The sequence below is a fragment of the Pelodiscus sinensis genome, chromosome 28 (assembly GCF_052426305.1).
Source record: "Pelodiscus sinensis isolate ZL-2025 chromosome 28, ASM5242630v1, whole genome shotgun sequence".
In the NCBI taxonomy this organism is placed as follows: Eukaryota; Metazoa; Chordata; order Testudines; family Trionychidae; genus Pelodiscus; species Pelodiscus sinensis.
Window position 1 is genome coordinate 9,144,532 of NC_143079.1, and position 22,749 is coordinate 9,167,280.

Here is a 22,749-nt window from a genome sequence, read left to right on the forward strand (position 1 = left end):
TAAACTTTGAAGTGGTTTATTCTTTTTTTTCCCATTTGCTCTGCTACTCTAGCAATTCTGGTGCTACATCCCAAACATTGTTAAACTGCAGAATAAGGTTTTTTTAAGGGGATGCATTAAAATATTGAAATTGTATGGCATTCCATCATTTGCAAATAGCAAAGAACTGTGTGAGTCATTCTTTTCAAAGACAAATGTATTTGCACTCATGCTCTGTCATTTTTGGAACAAAAAGAGCTCTGGTCTACATTAGGTCAAATTAATAAGCGGAGCATCCGCACTACCAAGCTCATTATTTCAAAATCTCCCAATTTTGAGTGTCCACATTACCACGCTGCTTATTTCAAAATCTGTACTCCTGCTTTCCTCAAGGAATAATGCTAATTCCGAAATAGTTATTTCAAAATAGCGTTAGTGTGGATGCTCCGGAGCGGCTATTTTGAAATAACTATTCCCCAGAGTAATTCAGACTAATTACTCCCCTGTGCTTTCTGGGGCTCTAAGTCGGGGTAGCGTGTCCACATTAATGGAGCCTGCCTTGGACTAATTTTGAGGCTTCCTGGAGTGAGGACACCTGATTTTGATTTTGTTATTTCAGGAGTTATTCTGATATAGTTTCCTAGTTTAGACATGCCCAGAAAAGCTAAAATATTTCTTTTGCAATAAAAACCTAGTCCAAAACCCATTGATATCAATGGCAGTCTTTCGATGGGCTTCAATGAAAGGTTAGATTAAGTTCTAAAGAGCAGATGATCAAGAACTCAGTTCTCATGTAGGCACCAAGGTATATTGCCAGGTTTTTAACAGATCTCAGCACTTTGGATGCTTGATCTCTTGAAAATCTGTCCATGGGAACACTAAGAAAAATCCAGACCTGATTGTGGGTACTGAGCAATTGAAAGGCTAGTCCCTGAGCTCCCTTTGAAAAAATCTGGTCTTAAGTTTGCCAAGAGAATGGTGCTTTTGTCCATTTACACCAGCTAAAGATTTGGCACATCATGTCTGTAGAGGAGGGACACAATTCCACTTTGCAGAAGAATTCAAAACTGGCTTCCTTCCAAACAGTCACAAAACCTGACATGTGTCACATTCACTGCAAAGAAAAATTCTGATTTTAAGTTTGTATTTCAGATCAAGGAAAAATGTTTTGTTTCAATTTTCGCTTTTAAAACTATATAGTAAACAAGCTAAACGGTTGTTTCAAAATGAAAAAACCCAAACAAACCTCAAGCCATTTCATTCCAATAATGTCAAAATGAGATTTTTAAATATTGTGAAACATTACCAACATTGTGAGTTTTTACTACATAAATTGTTGGTGAAATTGACATGGTTTTGGAAAGTGTCTCCTTTTGGATGGATGTGCATTTTCCAATGGGAAATGGTTGTGTCAAAGTTTTGCTGACCAGTTCTAACCCATGGCATGGCAAAAAGAAATCCCGCCCCACACCTTTCAGAGAAGTTATAAAAGGTTAAGACATTTTGTTTTACTTACCAATTGGCATGACTATAAAGAAAGGAAGCCAGCACAGTATGAAACACCCCACGACTATTCCCAGGGTCTTGGCTGCCTTCTTCTCCCTGGAGAACTTCAGGAGACGCACAGAGAAGTGGGTTTTGTTCTTTGTGCTGGGCGTAGATCCGCTCCCTGTGGAGGTGTTTTTGCAGTGAATCCGGAGGGTCACCTCTTCTGAGTGAGATTTCTCTGTTTTCAAGCCAGAAGTCAGGCCTTTGCTCTCCCTTTTGGCGACCACATAGACTCTGCAGTACATCACCAGGATGATGGTCAAGGGGAGGTAGAAGGAGCCAAAAGCAGAGAACAACACATAACCAGGCTCTTCCGTGATTTGACAAATGGTCTCATCTTCTGGAGCGGGCTCTTTCCAGCCAAAGAGAGGTCCAATGGAGATCACCAGAGACAAAGCCCAGACACACAACAGAGCCATGAGCCCTCTCTTTTCCGTCATGATAGCTGGGTATCTCAGGGGGTAGCTCACTCCAATGTATCGGTCTATAGAGATGATACACAGGCTCATGATGGAAGCCGTGCAGCAGAGGACGTCGACAGCTGCCCAGATGTTGCAGAAGATCCTCCCAAAGACCCAGTAGCCCAAAATCTCAAAGGTTGCTGAGAAAGGCAGGACCGTGGAAGTCAAGAGGAAGTCAGCCACAGCCAGGTTGATTATGTAGTAGTGGGTCACACTCTGCAGGTGTCTGTGGCAGGCTACAGATAGGATAACCAGAATATTACCCAGCACCCCAAAAACAATCAGCCCCCCCAAAATAACCCCCAATAATATGGCCTTCAAATTGTCCGTAATCCCCACAGTCTGGGTGCAATTTGAACAGTCCGTGGAATTTCCAGGGAGGAAAACCATTGCTGCCAGGGGACAGTGCTCATCCGATTCGGGTGCTGCACTCGTCTTTCTGCTGCCTAAAGTGCTGAGATCAACTCTCGGAAGGTGGTGCTGGTAAAAGCTATTCTAGAGATTAACACCAACCACTCCAATAATGGCTTAGAAACCCAGAACCAGGCTAAGTAACTGGGGTCCAGAAACATATTGGAAAATCCATAATATTCTCTCTAAGCCTCTGCTCTTCTCTGTGCTTCTGGCAGCTGGTTAGCCCCATAGCTCCAGTTTGGAAGCCTTTCCAAGACTGGCCTCCTTTGGGTTCTTCCTGGGAGGCAGGCGCTTCAGCTAAATGGTGCCTGGTGGGGATACCGACGGGGCAATTTCGCCTCCTTTCCAGGATAGTGGTCTCAGGGGAAATGGAGCTGCAGGGCTGGACTCATTCCTGCTTTTTGGAGACAGCCAGACTCAGTTTGCAGAGAGGAAGGGAATCATGCGAAAATCCCGTGTGTCTTCATTTAGATTCTTCCCTCAGCGCTGGGACTTTCCAGCAGAAGGATGCTCATGCGTAGCAGGCTTCATGGGATTGACTTGTTGATCAAAAGTTTCCAGACCTCTGGAAACATTTTTGTCTTGCCAGCTGGTCGCCTGGGCTGAGGATCTGGCCTTATTAACACCAGCGTGTTGTACGTGCAAAAAGGGGAAGGGAGGTTTGCCTTGTTGAAGACTCTTTGATGCTGTGCTCTTCTCTCACACAGTGCCCCTTAAAGAAGGCAAAAACACATGGACAACATGATTCAGAGAGCCCATGGCTTCTTACTATTGTGCTTTCCCACACAGACATATTTTCTGGAGCCTGGGAATCTATTTTAATGAACCTTCCCCATCCGCGCTACAATACATAGCATAACATCCCAGTCCCTTCCGCCTGGTGAACACTCCTGCAGTTTGGCACATATTGCTCCAGACAGCCAAGACCGAGATGAATTTTTGTTGCCTGATCAATTTTTCTAACCACCTCTCCACAACTAAGAAACAGTATTATGCGCTCAGCACAAGGCTGCCTTCCATTGACCTTAGGTTAAAGCAGTGTTTCTCAACCTTTTTTTATGAAGTACCCCTCTAAATAAATTATAAGTACCCCCTTTAAAAAATTATAAGTACACCCAGAACCTACAGTTTTCAGGCATACTCATTTTTTTTTCTACCATTTCAACACATTTGTTTAAAAAACTTAATCGTAGCCGGGTGGGCGATGAAATTTTGAGGTGTAAAAAGTACACAAATAATAAAGCGTAATTACAATAAATAATAAATAATAATAAGTACAAAAATAAAATAAAACTTAAAACAAAAAATCAGTTTTCTCCTAATTTCAGTTGTGTTGATAAACCCCCCCAGACTTCTGTCGAGTACGTCTGTGGGTACTCGTACCACTGGTTGAGAAACACTGGGTTAAAGTAATCAACCCTGATTATTAGTTTGCCTTCGGGGACCATTTATTAAAAATACAAAGGAATAAATCAGAACTAGACACTGATTGTGAATCAAAACTGCAAGTCCGGAATTTAGTCAAGAGTCTTTTCACCATGCAAAGTGACTCCCTTACTCATCAAACTGTTCATTAGTAGGCACAAGCCATAGATTTTAGAAAGCTATCGGGGAAAGTCACTTGTGAAATGCATGGGGTGTTGCAGAAAGAGTGAGCTTTCACTAGGAATAGCATTTCAAAACATCTGGAGGCCGAATAAAGATGGGAAAAAGATACATCTAATGGAAATGTGAGGCTGAGGATAGAAATATGAGGCAGAAAGGATATGAAGATTAGTTGTACGTGACAGTTAATAATTGCTTATAACAGTGAGGGATGGTCTAGGTTTCCTTTTAAAGCACTGATCAGATATTTGAAAGGCCATCAATAGCAACATAGATCTTAATTCCCAGTTAGGAAGGACCTCGGTAAATTCTTATGGGCAAGATGGACTGTATTATGTCTTGCAAATTAATTCTCCCATCAGATTAAACACTCCCAACACTCCATCAGCAATAATCATCTCATCTGTGAATTCTTGGCTCCGTATTTTTCTTTTGGGTGGGAAATAAAAATAAAACCCTTATTTTTAGCACCTGTAGATGCTCAATTCAGATGCAGGGAGGCGGTGGGGATAAAAAGGTAGTTCTGTGCCCTGTGGGAATTTGTTTTGCCTCTTATGTTACATTGACATTTGTCTTTCTACAGGAGGACATGAGACCTTGAGTCACTCCGGGGAAAAGGTAGGGTTTGCTTAAGCATGTAAAAGAAAAATTAAGCCCCCATAGTTTTAAGCATCTTCTGATACTATGTATCGTGATGAATAGTCTTAGGATTTGTTGTTAGTTGTTATAAGGCTGATGATGGAAAAATGGAATTAAATAATCAAACTTCATCCCCAAGTGCATGAAATAAAACTTCCCCGCCAGTAAAGGAAAGGAGGAAGCAGAAAAAAGGGAAGCGAGGCAGGAAAGGAAGGAGGTAGAATATGCAGATGCCCCCCAACCAGCCCAACCTTGGACCCTCAACCTGGGGGCTAGAGATCTCCCGCACTGAGATCTGCCCTCGCTCTGCCCTTCACCCAGGCTCACCTCCTTGGTCTCTGGAAGGCTGCACAGCTCCTGTTGCTGAGCATCCGGGAAGGGCATAGCACAGCACTGCAGTCTCCTCTGCATGCAGGGATGGGAAACTGCCGGAGAGTCCCCCAGCCTTTCACCTCCTTTTCAACCTCCCTGGAGTTTTGGTGACTCACAGTTGCACTAATTCCTCGTGTCCCAGGGCCTGCGGGGCTCGGGGCCAGCTTCTCGGGAACCACCGCCCCCTCCCACTCGCAATCTTCAGCGCCTCCCTATCAAGAAGCAGCAGCAACTTTACCGCTCTGCTGCTACAGCAGGCACTCTCCCCTGCCATTACCGTAATCTCCTGCCACGGCCGTATTGCTCAGAAACAAAGAGCACGCCCCTGCTGTCTTTTGAGATGATTTACCGGCTTCGCCTGGGAAAAGGAGTGAGACTTCAGAAAGTGCCTGTTTCCAAGTCAAGCAGGACAGAGAGCTACTTGGCAGAAATGCCCCATTCACAAATGTATGGAGTTAGTAACTGCCCTGAAGGGAGCAGGCAAAAAGACCCCCAGTCTCACAAGGCTCTGTTGGGTGCAAAGAAGTGCAAGGCTCGCCGGCTAGCACGAGCATGAGGGAAATAATAGGGGCTGATAATTGCTCATAGAGACACACAGAGCCGCGGGCTTCCAACCTTTCCCCTCGCCCCCCGGTTGACAAACAGTGTTGATGCCCACAACCCAACACAGTTAGATCTTTGGACTGGAGAGAGGGCTATGGGGTGGGGCCTGGACAGGGTTGGGGGGGGAAGGGGCTCCATCTGGGGGTGCAGGCTCTGGGGAGGGGGAATGAGGGTTTTGGAGTATAATGGGGGTTCCAGGGTAGTGGCAGGGCAGAGGGGTTCAGGATGTGAGAGGAAGCTCTGGGCATGGGTGGGTTTCGGGGGGGGGGGTGGTGCAGGCTCTGGGATGGGGTTTTGGAGTATAATGGGGGTTCCAGGCTAGTGGCAGGGCAGAGGGGTTCAGGATGTGAGAGGAAGCTCTGGGCGGAGGTGGGTCTCGGGGTGTGTGTGTTTGTGTGTGTGTGTGCAGGTCCCACTGGGGGTGCAGGCTCTGGGGAGGGGGAATGAGGGTTTTGGAGTATAATGGAGGTTCCAGGATGGGGGCAGGGCAGAGGGGTTCAGGATGTGAGAGAAAGCTCTGGGCAGGGGTGGGTTTCGGGGGGGGGGGGGGTGCAGGCCCCATTGGGGGTGCAGGCTCTGAGGTGGGGTTTTGGAGTATAATGGGGGTTTCAGGCTGGGGGCAGGGCAGTGGAGTTCAGGATGTGAGCAGAAGTTCTGGATGGGGGTGGGTTTCGGGGGGGTGCAGGCTCGGGGTGGGTCAAGATGAGGTGTGTGGAGTGTAGGAGGGGGGCTCTGGGTTTGAAGAGGTTCAGGGCTGGGGCAGGAGGTTGGTGCTGAGGGCTGGGGTATGGGCTTTCCTCTGTGGTGCAGCAGGGGGGCTAAGGCAAGTTTCCTTCCTGTCCTGGCACCTTGAACAGCACTGCGCCCCTGAAGTGGCTGGCACTAGAGCTGGTTCCTAGGCAGAGGTGCACAAGTGGCTCTGCCTGCTGCTTTTGCCCACAGGCACCGGTCCCCAGAGCTGATGCCCAGGGTGGGGGCAGGGCAAGTCAGTCCAGCCCCATCCAAGAGTGGGACCAGCTGCTGGCCCCTTCTGGGCACAGTGGGGTCTGCAGTGCCAGGACAGGAAGGTAGCCTGCTGCAGCTCCCTCTGCTGTCACCTTGGACCCAGTGCCTGACATTCCATGACCCATAGGCTATGCCCCCCTGGATTTGGGGATAGATTCGCTAAGCAAAGATATTGCATGCTGTCCCCATGTGCCAGTATTTGGTGGCATTGCAAAATCCTCTTCTTTTCCTTGAGGAGCGGGAGGTGGAGTGGGACTTAACTGAAGGGTTGGGGGATTTCACTAGGAAATCGTGTCTGGTGTAGGAAGAAGTTGGAGAAAGTTAAGCATAGGATTTGTGTCTTTAGATAAGGCATTGCGGGGCTGACATTTTGCTTCTGGCTCTTTGGGCCTGTTGAATTGCTGTCTTTCGGGTTTATGCTGGATCCATCTCAACCAAGAAGTGACTAGAAACGTGCTGAGTGATGTGGAAAAGCTCCTCCAGGTGCAATGCCTCCAAGGACAGGCAGGAAAGGAGTTGGACTTTTCTATTGACTGCAGGAGATATCGCCTGAGACACTCTGCTGCCCTAGATGGCTCATTGGTTTATTCCAATATGTCAAAGTCAACATGGTCTCCTATTAATATGCAGTCAGATGTCACGGACTTCCCTGGATGGCAGTGGAAAGAGGAAACATAAGAGGCACAATTGGTTTGGATGCTGGTTAAGCATCTTATGTTTCCTCCTTGCACTGAGAAGAGTTTCTTTATCCCTTTTACAATGGTTTGGATGCTTAACCAGCATCCAACCAGATAAAGGAACCTCTTCTTATTTGGAAGTAGGGCTGGTTGAGTAGCATTAATCCATTTGCCTAATTTAGCTCTTTTCCCGATTCACAATCATTTTGCTGTCACAGGGACAATTTTTAGGTTAGCATCTTTGAGTGGGGAAGCATTACCTAGTGGTGAAAGTCTAGGATTGGGGAGTCAGGCATCTGTTCCTGACTCTGCCTTGTTTGTTGTGTCACTTTGTGCATGCTTTGTGGCTCTATTAGCCAGCTCCCCATGTATAGTGGTAATAATGGGATGCTGTCAGACTTAATTCACGGATGTTTGCACAGTGCTTTGGAAGGTGACAGAGAAGCGCAAGGAATTATTATTAGAACGCTCCTTGCACAATATTATTGGAATGAAAACTCCTCCCTGCAGAACAGCATGGAAAGAGTATCAATTAGACAGCTGCACAGGGAAAGTGAGGGGAACGAGGAACAGCCTTATGGACCAGCAGCCGACAGACGCTGCATAACAGAGCAAATCACTGATTATTCCATTCCTTTCACTCAAGGCACAGCAAGAAACCACTGGAAACAGCTCACGACAGTATGGGGGGAAAATTCACCCATCAATCAGAGCATAAAAATAAAAAGCTGAAACAATGGGCTAATGAGGTGTTTCCCTTCTTGAGTTTGAATGACAGAGTACAAAATATAATTCTGGATGCCCAAAATAGTTGGCTTTTTTAATGATCTTCCCGAGGCTTGATCATCAAAACCAACAACCTGCCTTGAAAGGGTGAAAGAAAGAGAGAAATTGAGACACACACACACGCACACATGCACACACGCACACACACACAAATATTAGACAAAGTGCTATTGTCTCTGGAGAATTAAGTAGCACTTGACGGAGAAGAGACAGATTATACATAAATACTATTCATATAAGACATGGTTGATGAGACACGAGTGCCATTATTGTCACGTTCTAAGTCATGAACAACGGTTGGGCAGGCCAGGAGCTGTGACTCCTCCTTGTAAGATACTTTACTTCTCTGTGACCGCAGCCTTTCTTACCATTTGCCTACCATAGCTGGCCAACCTGTTACATTTTGTCACAACATGATTTTGGGGCAGAGATGATCCTTTTGCTGCATGACTGTACAGTGTCTAGTACAACAGGGCCTTGATCCTTAATTGAGGACCCTTACACACTCCCACAATACAACTGGTACTGCCAATTCATCTATGGTATTGTATATGGCCACTACAGCTATTTTATCCCTGTACCTCATGATTTTTCATGTCTTTTCTTTACAACACTTCCATGAGATTGTAAAGTTCTGAACCAGGAGCAGAACCACTAGACCATCCTTCTTCTCTCTAGCAGGTAAGATCATGCCAGTTTGACCAGAATTGGGTAAACATTTTTAACCAACCTTTTTTTTTTCCTGGAGGAAAATGAAGATCTGGGTTTGTAACAGGGTGTTGCTGACTGTCATTCAGTTCTTACCAATATAGGTCAACTGGGACTTGACTGAAAGATCAATTAACTGAGAGCTGAGAGGTAATCTGAGGTGGAAGCAACCTCAGCAGCTGGGAGCAAGTAAATTGCCAGGAGGAATCCTGAGGCTACCAATTGTTACCTTTCTGTACCAAGCAAGTGGAGTTGCTGGCTGGAGGAATGTAACTACGTATACATTTCACCAGAGGCAGTGACTAAAACGTGGCCGTGGTAAAACAGACCCATTGTGATGTGCTGTGTGATTATGATCTGTCCAGGGGACCACCCTGGGACAGGCCACACTAAACATTTCACCGAGTCATGCAGCATCCACCAAATTGTTTCCATTTGAGAATACACAAGAAAAAATTCCACACACACACACACACACACACAAAATCAAAATGTTTAATGAAACATTTTGATTCGACGATTCGGAACAAGTTTTTGTTTTGGAAATTCCCTTCAACTTAATTTTAAAGAAATAAACATTCATAAAAAGCTCAACATTGAAAAGAAACATTTCATTTTGAGTCAAACAAAATAATTCCTCTCCCTCTCCCCCCTGTAGCGTTTTTTTAAAGTGTGTTTCGTGGCACAAGGCAGTCGGAGGTATGCCATGGAGAGAACAGAATTCAAAATGGCCACCCTTAAAGAGACAAGCCTCCTTTTTTTTGTATTTTTTGTTGTCGTTTGCTTGTTTTTTGCTCAACAACTTTTCTCTGGGAGCTTTTGGGGAATGGCCGCCCTTAAAGGGGCAAGCCTCCTTTTCTTTTTTCCCCATACAAAAAAATTGTTTGGTGTTCTTCGGTCTTAAAAAGTTTAAGAAACACTGCTCCCCCTTACTTTTCAGAATTGCCCGCCAAAACAAATTGAACCTCCCACCCCAGCTCTGATTTTGACCGAATGTGGCAAATATTTCACTAGGAGGGTGGTGAAGCACTGGGATGGGTTACCCAGGGAGGTGGTTGAATCTCCACCCCTAGAGGTTTTTAAGTCTCAACTTGACAAAGCCCGAGCTGGGTGGATTTAGTTGAGATTGGTGGGTGGGGGGGGGCTGGACTTGGTGGCTTCGTGAGGTCTCTTTCAGCTCTATGATTCTATGATTCTAAATGGGATGAAAAACACGTATGCATTTTGAAGATCGCCTGCTTTCCTTCCTGTGGTCTCAAAACTCAGCCCTGAATCATTGCCTAAATGGGATCCAGCTCTGAGCACTGTCTTAGTCACAGTGCTTCGACAATCCTGCCCTGTGTTGGACTAAGCTGAAATCTATATGGCTGAGGAGTTTGTGTGTCTCTGTGTGTGAATTATTTCCCTTGAGGCCTGAAGCTTATGATGTGAAAGTCAAAACTGGGCTGGAATTTGCCATTCAGTGCATGCCATCTAGAGTGGATTAAATTTTTGTGTGGTGCAATGGTCAAGAAGCAAAGCCTCCCTTACAGGAGTAGTAAGTTGAGGATCAGTAACATGGAGTCAGCAGGCCTGAATAGAGGCCTGTAACATGAAAACAGCAACAGACCTGCAATCTAGTGAGCAAGACTTTGGTTCAGTAACACAGCAACACAGGAGCCAGGAAAGAGGCTCTAGTGATAACGGTGTGATTGGATAAGTTAGGACATAGGGAGGCACCAGGTACAAATTGTAAGCCAAAAAGGGAGTAGCAGAACATCTTAATAAGGAATGTCTTGGTACAAGACTCCCTAGAAGCTATGCACATACCGATCTGGGTTCAGGACCGGGTCGAAATTGACAGGATGAAGGATAGAAGGTAAGCCCCCCCTTAAGGTGAGGGGTGGTAACTAGGCAACAGAAGGTGGCAACCTGGTACGTAAAGAAGTGATGTAAGTTGTTTGTACCAATCTATAAAAGGACACTGCAAAGGGTACTTTCCGACCAACCTGGCGGGAGGGGGAGGGGAGGCGCACTAGGCACCTGAACGGCAGGTGTCATTGCCGAGACATACAGAATGCCCAGTGGCTTAACCGCTGTTAATATCTGTTGTATGGCAATAGGCCTGCTATGTGTTGGCACCTTGTCAACACGGGCTGAGTGCGCAGTGGTGTAGCATTGAGAATTTCTGCTACCAACTGTGAGAGCTTCGCATTTGACAATAAACCTGCTCGACTGATTTCAAACCTTGCCTGCATCTGTCGTTTCCGGGGGCTCTCAGAGATCTCCTGTGTTGACCCAAGTGCATGGGGTCTAACACTCTAGGTAACTACGCACGTAGCCGAAAGTTTATCATCACCAATGGAGTAGAGGCCCTGTCAGGAGCGCGCCGGGACAGCCCCAAGAACCCTGACCAGACGACACTGAACACGGGCAGTACAGACCAGGCTTCAGCACTGAAAATGTAGAGATCAGACTGGTGTTAATCATCATCGCTCCATTAATTTTATCAGCCAATTTACACCAACTGATAATCTGGCTCTATCTGTACCTAAAGACCATTTAAAAGCTTCATGCTCTTTCCTAAAGGATCCAAGCTGTGTACATTGTAGTGAGATGAGTGATACGAATTGAATTTCTCATCAGACATATGGGAAGCAGCAATGATGAAATAATACTAGATGCGAGTATGGAAATAATCCCAAAGTACTTAACACACATTAATTGCTTTAGTCTCACAACACCCATGTGAAGTCGCTAAATATCTGGATTTGGGGGAGTAATATCCATTTTATAAACTGGTGTGCTGCAATAAAGCAAAGTTTGTGTGCTCATCGAGTTAGCGAGGAAAAAATCAATTGCAGAGCTGAGGCTATTAGAAGCTCTGATTTCCAGACCCCATGTTCTAGTCTCTACAGCTCCCTGTAACCCGCTGGCCATTACTGTGAGTAAGAAAAGTGTTTGAGAACATCAAAAAAGCATGTGAAGTTGAGAGGATCCCAAATGTTTTCATTCCTGAGCTTGAATATTATTTTCTCATTATTCACAGTCTTCCTTTTAAAACAAAAGATCCCATGGGAGTAAATTACAGAAAGAAAATGGTCTGAGAAGTTTAGAGATTTTTCCAAACCTTGCAAATCTCAAAAATAGCTCAAAAGGTTCACAAATGCTCGAGTGTCTGAAGTTTGCCCATTTTGTTCCGGCTAGGTATTTTAAAGATGGTATTTCTTATTTGTAATAATCTAGAAGGCCCGGAGGTTCCAGCTCTGCTTCGGGCTCTAGGTGGAGTACAAATAAATAGCAAACGACAGCTAAACAGACAACACTGGTGATATTTAAGAGCAGGTTAGATAGGCATCTGTCAGGGATGATCTAGATGGAGCTTGGTCCTGCCATGAGGGCAGGGGACTGGACTCAATGATCTTTCAAGGTCCCTTCCACTTCTAGGCTACGTCTACACTGGCACCCTTTTCCGGAAATGCTTAAAACGGAACAGTTTTCCGTTATAAGTATTTTCAGAAAAAGCGCGTCTACATTGGCAGGATGCCATGCCAATGTAGACGCGCTTTTCCACAAAAAAGCCCCGATGGTCATTTTTGCGATCGGGGCTTTTTTGCGGAAAACACTACTGTGCTGTCTACACTGGCCCTTTTCCGGAACAGTTTTCCGGAAAAGGACTTTTGCCCGAACGGGAGCAGCATAGTTTTTCTGGAAAAACACTGACAATTTTACATTAGATCGTCAGTGCTTTTCCGGAAATTCAAGGGGCCAGTGTAGACAGCTGGCAAGTTATTCCAGAAAAGTGGCTGATTTTCCGGAATAAGTGGCCAGTGTAGACACAGCCCTAGTGTTCTATGATTCTAAGCCAGACAAAAATGGGAGGAAGGAAGCCTTATTATTAAAATGATCATGTTACTCTGTTTTTCATGTGAGATCTCAGTGTCTCCGAGTCCTGAAGTATCTTGTCTTTTCATTTCACAACCATAACATGCCTGTTTAGGAGATATTGTTAGAGAGAATTGAATTTGCAGTTCGCCAAGAGCAAGCCATTTATTGGAATGAGCATTCAGTGTGATGAGTGGTATTTGGAATGAAAAGAAAAGTCAAATGAGGGCAGGAGCTCTCAAATGCTTTTGTTTTGATCACAATTAAAGATTAGAATTGGCTGAAAGAATTCCATCACAACCGTTTTACAATGGGAAATGGATTCCTCCCTCCCTCCCCCCTGAAACTGACTGTATGGACTTTTTTTTGTTTCTACTGAAGTTTTTCAGTTTCTTGATGAAAAATTGAAAACAAACACAGACAGTTTTGCCACTGGAAAATTGGGTGGAATAGGGAGAGAAAGGAGGCAAATCTAAAGAAGAGAAAAGTGAGGAGGGATTTGATTGCAGACTTCAACTTCCTGAAAGGAGTGGGCAGGGTGTTCCAAAGAGGATGGAGAGAAGCGATTCTCAGTGGTGACAGATGACAGAATGAGGCGCAATGGTCTCAAGTTGCAGTGGGAGGGTATGTCTACACTACCCCGCTAGTTCGAACTAGCGGGGTAATGTATGCATACCGCACTTGCTAATGAAGCCCGGGATTTGAATTTCCCGGGCTTCATTAGCATAAGCGGGGAGCCGCCATTTTTAAATCCCCGCTGCTTCGAACCCCGTGTAGCGCGGCTACACGGGGCTCGAACTAGGTAGTTCGGACTAGGGTGCCTATTCCGAACTACCGGTACTCCTCGTTTCACGAGGAGTAACGGTAGTTCGGAATAGGACCCTAGTCCGAACTACCTAGTTCGAGCCCCGTGTAGCCGCGCTACACGGGGTTCGAAGCAGCGGGGATTTAAAAATGGCGGCTCCCCGCTTATGCTAATGAAGCCCGGGAAATTCAAATCCCGGGCTTCATTAGCAAGTGCGGTATGCATACATTACCCTCCTAGTTCGAACTAGGAGGGTAGTGTAGACATACCCGGAGAGAGCTAGGTTGGATATTAGGAAAAAACTGTTTTACTAAGAGGGTGGTGAAGCACTGGAATGGAGAAATCTCCAACCCTGAAGATATTTAAGTTCCAGCTTGACAAAGCCCTGGCTGGGATGATTTAGTCGCAATTGGTTCTGCTTTTAATAGCGTTGGACTCAATCCTCCTGAGGTCTCTTCCAAACCTAGGATTCTATGAAATCAAAATACCACGACTAGAAAAAAAGTTGCAGTTGCAGTTTTTCACTGAAAAGCCAAAATATTTTTGTGGGAAATTTAGAAAAAAATTGTTCTACAAACTTTCTTTTAAAAAACAATTGGCATTTTCCAGCCATCTTTATCAAAGACATGCTCTGCATCTTACAATAAACTCATGCTGAGAAACATACATCTGCTGTGTACGTTCTTATAAATCAGAGCGTGATTTTTTCGTTGGTGTAAATAAAGCTTAAACATCTTCTTTACATGACTTGTTGGTGTTCTCTCAGAGTGAAATTTGGAGAGCCAAAATAAAGCCTCGTTAGAGTCTATTTTGAGGCTTAAGTTGGATTGGTGTGGTCCATAGCCTTACGCTGGCCATCTGCATGGGGTATCACCTTCACCCAGTTTCCATGATGAGAAAGGAAAGTGGTTCAGATCCAACTTTTGATGAATTAGAGGACTTGGAGGGAGTGGCAGTAGTACCAAAATGAAAGGATCAAGAGGTTTTGAAGCAAATGGAGCTGATGTTTCCTCAGCCTTGGGGGTCTAGTTATGTAGAAACCTTCTAACATGGCACATTCACTTCACACCCTTAATTGCGCAATTCAAAAGAAATTTAGATTCGTGACTTTTCCCAGTAGCATACTCAGGAAGAAACGCCTCATTTAAGACCAATGTCTTTTTCTTTGCTCCCTTTTGGCGAGACGGTGCCAGACTGCAGTTCCAGTCCACAGGGACAGAAATTCATTTGCTGAGAGGAGATCATGGATAGTGAAAGACCATGAAGCTCAAGGTCAAAGACATGGTTGACACTTTTATATTCCTATTTAAAAGATGGTATTAACCTGAGGGTATGTCTACTCGGCACTCTAAGCAAGGACTTTGACTTAGGACTCAGGTGTGAGCCAAAGCCCCTTTTCCATAAACACACCAATCAGTATGACTTGGGTCAGCAAGCCAAGGACCCTCTTAGGTCTGTCTTGGGTCCGCCTATCAACTTGCAGTGTGGATGCTGCTCTAGCTACAAACCCAAGTCAGCTCTATGTAGGGCATTATAAACGTGTAAGCACAGCTGAAGGCCCTGTGTCCAGGTGCGGAAACTCAAGGGTGTGCTTGGAAACACCAAATACACAAGCCTGGGCCCTGCAGATTTGAGTGTACAATGCAGTGAAGTCACACCCCTTGTCATGGCAGGGTAGGTTCACTGAGGGAAGGTTTAAGGCACTGGAGAGGGATTCAAGAAATGTGGGTTCATGTGTGTGTGATGTGTGTGATCTTTGGCAAGTCACTTAGGCCAGGATCCACGAAAGTACCATTTGTCGATAGACTCCACACAACTTGATGTTTACAGCAAAAATGTAGGCGATGAATGTGTGGCGCCATCTACAGGGTTAGAGGACAGCAACACAGGCGATTTGGTGCATAGAACTGGGATTTAGGTGCCTAAATCTAAGCTTAAGGTACATAAGTCCCTTTGTAGAGCTGTCCCTTACTCTTCGTGCCTCATATTTCCTCATTTTAAACTGTGAATAATAATACTTTTCTCACGTTCAGTTGTGCTTGCTGACCATGTTACCACGGTTTCCCTGTTATTGTCTGATGTTAGATCAAAGCAACCCTCTTTATGGTTACAGTGCTGCAGTCACATCTCTGATAGCTATCATATAAATGTGTGTTCAGGCCTTTATGTCAATAGAGACCCCGCACTGCAAGGGAAAGGATAAGCATAATTTTTTCTGCATCAAAAAATATGGCTTTTCCCCAAAATGAGTTAATTGAAAAATGAGCTGTAACAGCTCTTTTGATATGGCTTAGAAGTATGCCATTTTTTACTAGTAAACATTGGTAAAAGCCAGTTTCACAATGCACAAGAGAAAAATATTTCCATCAATAATAACTGAAATTGACATATAGGAAAAATAAGAAAAGTGCTGCTTGAGAATTCATTGATTCCAGGATATTTATTTTGATGAAATGTTGACATGTTTTAATGGTTCTAATTTCACTTCAATGTTATCAGTGTGATTTAACTTTTCACATCTCAGTGGCTACCATCATTAAATAATTATCAGCCAACCCCCTCCATAATTTCTCACAGCTGTGAAAGTTTAAACGGATAAAGAATAAAAAAAGCTTAAACCCTGTACGTGTAAAAATTTAAATCAATAAAAAGAGAGAAAATGTGTAAACATAAACATCGATATTACCCATCAATATTACAAACACTAAAAATCAAATTACGACAAGCTTGTCTCTGGCATTACGAGCTTTGTTTAAAAAGTATTGCCTTGAGAAATTAGCCCGGAGAAAGTTTGAGAAAGTTTCAGTTCACACCTGGGTGAGTAGAAAGATTCACTGATGAGCAAAATTATTTAAATGGGCTTCATTAAGCTTTCCCCCCATTCAGCAGGAAAAGGATTTCCCCAGAGAAGAGGAGAACTGGAGGCTCATAGAACAGCTGAGCTAAAGGCAAATTGCAACTCCAGAGTATTTCAAAAGCAGTGAGCATCATTGTTGGTGGGTCACAGTACTCTTATACTGAAGATAATCATTGACTATCTGGACTTGGCGGGTACTGCTATGTGGGGTCTGAGGCTCTGAACTGTGCAGCGTGTGTTCACTACATAGGACTTATTTTCCCCCAATAGACTTGTTTGTTATAACAATTATATTTCAACCTACTGGAGAGAGACAGAAATGTAGCCGTGTTAGTCTGGTGTAGCTGAAGCAAAATACAGGACTATGTAGCACTTTAAAGACTAACAAGATGATTTATTAGATGATGAGCTTTCGTGGGCCAGACCCACTTCCTCAGATCAAATAGTGGAAGAAAATATTTACTGGAGAGAGAGAGACATTGATGAGCAAATCTGCACGTGCTGTTTGAAGGGCGGCAGACGAGAGTGACTCTGGGAACAGCCATGGCTTGAGCGCTGGAACTGACACGCAGGAACAATGACGAGGTTTTTACACGTCTTTGATAAAAGACCCGGGCTGAAATGTTCAAAGCTGGCTAGCTCTCTAGGCCCAGTTCCTCTTCACCTTCATGGGAAATGGACATCTGAAAATCTCAGCCCTAGAGTTCAAGATGCAAAAGTGCCTAAGGGATTGTGAGTCAGTGGGCTTGGTGCCTATGAAAATCTCACTGGTAAAGAATTTAAGACTTGCTCTGAATCGGAGCATTCTCCACCTTTAGGAAAGCTGGGTCCATCCTCCATGCTTGGTCCATTCCCAAATTAAACATCCAACTCCTGATTTCTGGTCTGATTTCTAAAATTGCTGATCGCTCTAGCCAAACACTTTTATTTTCCCGTTGTCTGGGAAACACCCTAGAAATGCTACTAATGAAGGGAGCCACTAACACCAACCTGAAATGGTTTTGCTCGCATAATTTAAGGGACAAGTGGTTAGGGGAGGTACATTTAGAGAGTGAGGGCCATTGAAATTAATGGAGTTATGCTGGTTTCCATCAGCCCAGGAGCTGGCTTAGAGGGTTTTGTGTGATCGTTGTGGGTCTGAAGCTGACAAATGGCACATTTATTTGCATAGAACTCTAGGGCTGTGTCTACACTGGGCCACTTATTCCGGAAAATCAGCCGCTTTTCCGGAATAAGCTGCAAGCTGTCTACACTGGCCCTTGAATTTCCGGAAAAGCAACGACGCTCTACTGTACAAAATCAGCCGCTATTCCGGAAAAACTGTTCTGCTCCCGCTCGGGCATAAGTCCTTATTCCAGAACACTGTTCCGGAAAAGGGCCAGTGTAGACAGCCCAGTAGTCTTTTCCGGAAAAAAGCCCCGATCGCGAAAATGGCGATCGGGGCTCTTTTCCGGAAAAGCGCGTCTACATTGGCCACAGACGCTTTTCCGGAAAAGCAGCCTGCCAATGTAGACGCTCCTTTTCCGGAAAAACTGAAAACGGAATAGTATTCCGTTTTTAGCAGTTCCGGAAATTCATGCCAGTGTAGACACAGCCTATTTGTTGAAAAGAAACATTATTACCGCAGCGAAGTTCAGTCTGGATACCTGGGCTATACTCAGAAGATAAAAAAGACAGTAGCAAGGGGAGTGAAATTGAAATAAAGTCTCAGTTTCTAACTGACGTACTTCAGCAATACGTAAAAATCCATCTTCCTAAGGTTATCTAACAGCATAGGTTTCTTTGTGGCTGGATGTAAACAAAGTCCTTTGATGGAGATGGGGGGATTTTATGCCAATTTGCTCTAGCTTGAACTTAAGTTAAACACTTTGGCTATGTCTACACTGCGGAGTTTTTGCGCAAAAACTTGCGGAGTGTCCACACTACAAGCCTGTTTTAGCACAAGAAAGTTTACAGTAGATCGTCAGAAGAGAGGGCTCTTTGTGCAAGAGTTATTCCTACTCCCTACGAGGAATAAGCCTTTTTGTGCAAGAGCTCTTGGTATGGCTAAAATGGCCATCAGAGCTTTTTTGTGCAAGAAAGCATCCACACAGCCATGCACGCTCTTGCGCAAAAGCATATGGCAGTGTGGACGACACAAGGAGCCTGCAGTGTAGACGTAGCCTTTGGGATCCTTTGGGGCTTGAAGGTGTTATATGCAAGAATCGCTCTAATGCATGTGAATGAGAAAAGCTCTGTATATTGCAGCAATTCATTTTAAATGCTCACTTGAATGAGGGAATTGTAGATTGCACAGCCACCTGCATTTAATGAGGGGTAGTATGGCCCAATGCATAGCACGCCAGACACAAAGTCACATGACCTGCGTTCTGTTCCTGCTTTTCTCTCCCATCCTTTGTGGGTTTTGGCCTGAAATGTCTTTGGGGCAAAGTCAATTCTCTTACGACGTACATGTAGCACCTGACACAATGGGATCCCGCTTGCAGCTGGCGTGTCTAAGCAATCCTGGAATAGAAATACTACGGTGTTACACATCCGCTCCCCACACACATAACAGACCCAAAGCTAGTTTTGTATCAGCATTTCATTATAAGTCGGCCACTTTACTCTCCTCTCCAAAACACCATCCCCACGTCCCTGCTTGAGTTAACCAATCACAACTTTGAAAACTTTTTTGGGGGAAAGACATTCTCTTTGGTTTCATACAGAACCCTTTTTCCTGCCTGGAGCGGGAAGCCAGTCTGGGTTTTATCTGTTCTCTCATGTCATGGTGATTGCTGGGATCATCATTCTCGAGCCAGGGCTTTGTGTGCTGCCATCTTTGATTTCGGGTACCTTACCATTTAGTATATTGTTCTGTCATCTCTTATAAGTCCCTAGCTCCCTGCTGTGTTTGAACAGCAACTTTTGCTTGAATCTCCCTCCTAAGCAATTTAGAGCAGAACCATAACTTCCCTTTGATAGATAGCACCTTTCATTTAGAAGAAGCCCATGGCACTTTGTGGACTGTAAATGCAAAGCTCTTTTACCCACTGCCACCTCCAGACACTTATTCTCTGCCAGCAACATTACACAACAGCGTTTAAGAGGGGATGTGAAAAGGATGTATGAGGTTACCGATTTCCCCGTCTTTCTGCAGAGGTATGTTTTCTCATTAGTTACTGAAAATCTATCTTGTCCCCAACCCTCATAAACCGGAGAAGAACCAAGCCGACAACTTTGAAAGTCAGCAGCTTTACAAGACATATATCAGCAGCCAGCCCAACTTTTGGAGGGCAACATGATCACTTGCACTGAGTTTCTGGCCCCCAACCCCTTGAGGTCAAGGGCTGGAAGCCTGGATTTCTCTGCTGAGCGTACTGGCTTCCCATAAAATTTGCACTGCCATGAATGTATTATTAATGCTCCATCTAACACAGGTTAGGCTGGGCCTCCGTGGGCTGGCAGCCTTGGGACCTCAGCAGTCCCGAAGGAAGAATTTTGCCTCCCTAGCCTCCTCCCGTCCCCCCCGCAGTTCCTGCCCCCAGAGCCCCGAGCACAGGCCTGCCCCATGGAGTGGCTGCCTGCCCCCCGGCAGGGGATGGAAGATGCGGGTGCTTGTGCCTCTATAAGGCACCCAAAACCCTAACCAAGGCCCTGAGGAGGCAGGAGCTTTCTGCTCCCCACAGTGAGAACAAAAGGAGCAGAGGGAAGCTACAGAGTCCACTTTCTTCCTGCCCCATTCCCAGCCACTCTGTGGCACAGATCAAGAGGAATTTCCAGACGTTCCTTTGCTTTTCTAAAGACCGCCCTGGCTTGCGTTTCTTGATTCCATGGTTATAATCTTCTGCGCTTCTCTCGCGCCCACAGCACAGCACTTCTGGCTCCCAGCTTGAACTACGAGGATTCTTTGGGATTTCAGGGGGCTTTAGGCACCAAGGATCTCAGAGCACCAATGGGACTGTGCAGAAAGAATAGGCAAAGCTGCCAGGTGCTGGCTATAACCACTAGGCCAGCAGTTCTCAAACTTTAGCAACCCAAGGACCCATACTTTGATTTAAAATGTTATGTGGACCCCTGTGCCAGCTTCTAATTTTCCCTGAGGGTGCTCCACCCCTGCTCAGCCCTACTCCCAGCCCCTAAAGCCCCACCCCCACCTTGTTCCACTCCTGCTCCTCCCCCTTCCTGCCTCTTTCTGTCCCCTCCCCAAAGCGTGACATATCGCCCACTCTTCTCCCTCCCTTCCTGAACAGCGAGGCACTGGGAAGGAGGGAGAGGAGTTTATCAGCTGGGCCAGCAGCCCCAAACATGACTCGTGACCCTGCGGACTCCATTCTGAGAACTGCTGCATTAGACCACATAGGTTTAGAACAGGTTTAATGGGAGGTTTCTACGTAAAAACACCCGTCTCCCAAATAGGTAAAGACCTTGCTTCAGCCTCCTTCTGGTCCTTCCTTCGACTCACTTCTGGGCTGCCATCAAGACCCACCCAACGATTATTGGCAGGTGACCACTTGGGCAACACGTGCGTCTTTCTTCTGACATCCGCTGGCTTCTTCATCCACCTGCTGTGGTGTCATAAGCCAAGTGGTGTGAGGCAGGAGCTGCCTTTTTATATCATTTCTATCAAACCAGGTGCTGATTAGATCACTAGACTACAAATACGAAATAATCGAACTTTACTTCTATAAGCGCTTTCTTGTGAGGATCCCCATAGCACTACAGAGAATGAATCAACAGCGTCTGGACTCCTCATTCTGTTACAAACTCCTGGGGTCTGTTCTGTTTTTAAGCTGGTTTCTTGCTGCTCTTCCATTAATTTACTGCCATTAACTCTGCTTACTGAAAACATGTCTGTCATTTACATCTCCATGGCAGACTTGTGGCTGCAGGGGTTTGAGGGAGACATCCTTAAAGCCAACAGGTTGCCCATTTCTCCCTGAAGATGGGAGTATTTTAGTCATGTATTCCTTTTTCTGGCTCTCTGGCTGTTATTACTCATATACACACATCAGTAATTCTCTTCCTCAGAGCCAGATTCGTACGACGGTATAATACAATTTACTGCAAATTAACATTTCACGAAAAACAAAGCCTAAAAGCAAAGCAAAATAACCCCCCTTCTGACTGACATTTCACTCCTCTGCATAAAAACATCAGCAGGCAAAAATCATGACTTAGATTTGCAAAAGCAAAATGTTTTGACACAGCCAGGACTTTCATGCATCGGTACTATGTATTTTTCCAGAGCTCAGAGTATGTCTTCCCACGGAGACTTGCAAAGCAGAAACGGCCTCCCTCTTGCAGGAGATAATTGGTACTCGCTGTAAGTGTGACAAAGAAAATTAAGACATGGAAGTGACCTGAAGTTGAGGCTTAGCAGCTCCAATGCGCGGAAGACAACTGCAGCTTTTTAGCTCGGTCCCTTTAGAGTAGAAATGGACACAAAGCGCAGCTCTGAACGCCCTCAAACATTTTCCATATGTCAGATTGGCTGGGACCTTCCATCTTCCTCTGCACATGAGATCTGGCTTGCTCATCGGATCATGTGGGTGTCTCCCACCTCTTTAAATTCCCTGCCATTACAAGCTGAGCACTTGGCTGGCTGCCCAGGTGAGATTCAAATGCCACCCAGCTGATTAGCAGAGCATCCACAGCCGGCACCATGTGTTTCTATTGGTGGTGCACATCTGCACACACCTTGGTGCACATAACACAATTGATTCCACACATGGATGGAACAAAATTAGAGGGAGCATTGACTGAAATGGCGTAGTTTAACCGAAGTGCTCAAAACAGGGGTGTCTGTGTGAAAATAAATGGCATGAGGTACCCAGGAGGTCAGCCTGATGCTACCTTCTGGCTATAAACTTCACGGAAGTTCAGATGGTAGCTGGTTCATCTGCTAAGCCCAATTCCAGTATATACATTGTGGGCTGAAACCAAACTCCAGCACTGGAGCCCTCAGAATATTGAGATGCAGAGAAAGTGGGTAGCTTCACAATCCAGATACAGGGCCGCAGTTGTCTGCGAGGGCCCATAGCTTAATTCTGCATGGTGCAATACTAGTGGGGGTGTCATGGATTTACAGGATCTGTGCTATGTCCCGGCCCAAAAATGATCCCCCAAGAGATCGCTCTCTTTTGTACCCCCTCCAACATTGAGCTTGCCAACTCCAGCACTCTGGTATTTCACCATGAGCTCTGCCCAGGGAGCCTGAGTCAAGCACCTTGGTTTTGCACTTGTAACCGCCACCAGGAGGATTTGAACCTGAGACCTCTGGATGCTGAGTATAGGAGCTTCTACCCTCTGAGCTAAAAGCCAGCTAGCTGCCAGCCCATCCTGTAGAGGTCTCTTGGTCTTAACTGTTGCTGTGGTCTAGGTACCACTTGAATTGCTCAGTAACCACATTAGGTGTGTGCGTTACACACTCATTCATACACATAG

The 22,749-nt window shown here is 45.3% G+C and overlaps 1 protein-coding gene across 1 annotated transcript in view; it reads right to left on the minus strand.

Moving 5' to 3' along the window:
* Positions 1-5,294, minus strand: part of ADRA1A (adrenoceptor alpha 1A) — a 44,317-nt gene extending 39,023 nt beyond the window's left edge. Inside the window, exons 1-2 of the mRNA XM_006114177.5 lie at positions 4,974-5,294; positions 1,496-3,114 (exon numbers count right to left, since the gene is read on the minus strand). Of these exons, the coding sequence (XP_006114239.2) occupies positions 1,496-2,378 (883 nt within the window). The 5' untranslated portion in view covers positions 2,379-3,114; positions 4,974-5,294. The remainder of the gene's footprint in view (positions 1-1,495; positions 3,115-4,973) is intronic.
* Between the last annotated feature and the right edge of the window lie 17,455 nt (positions 5,295-22,749).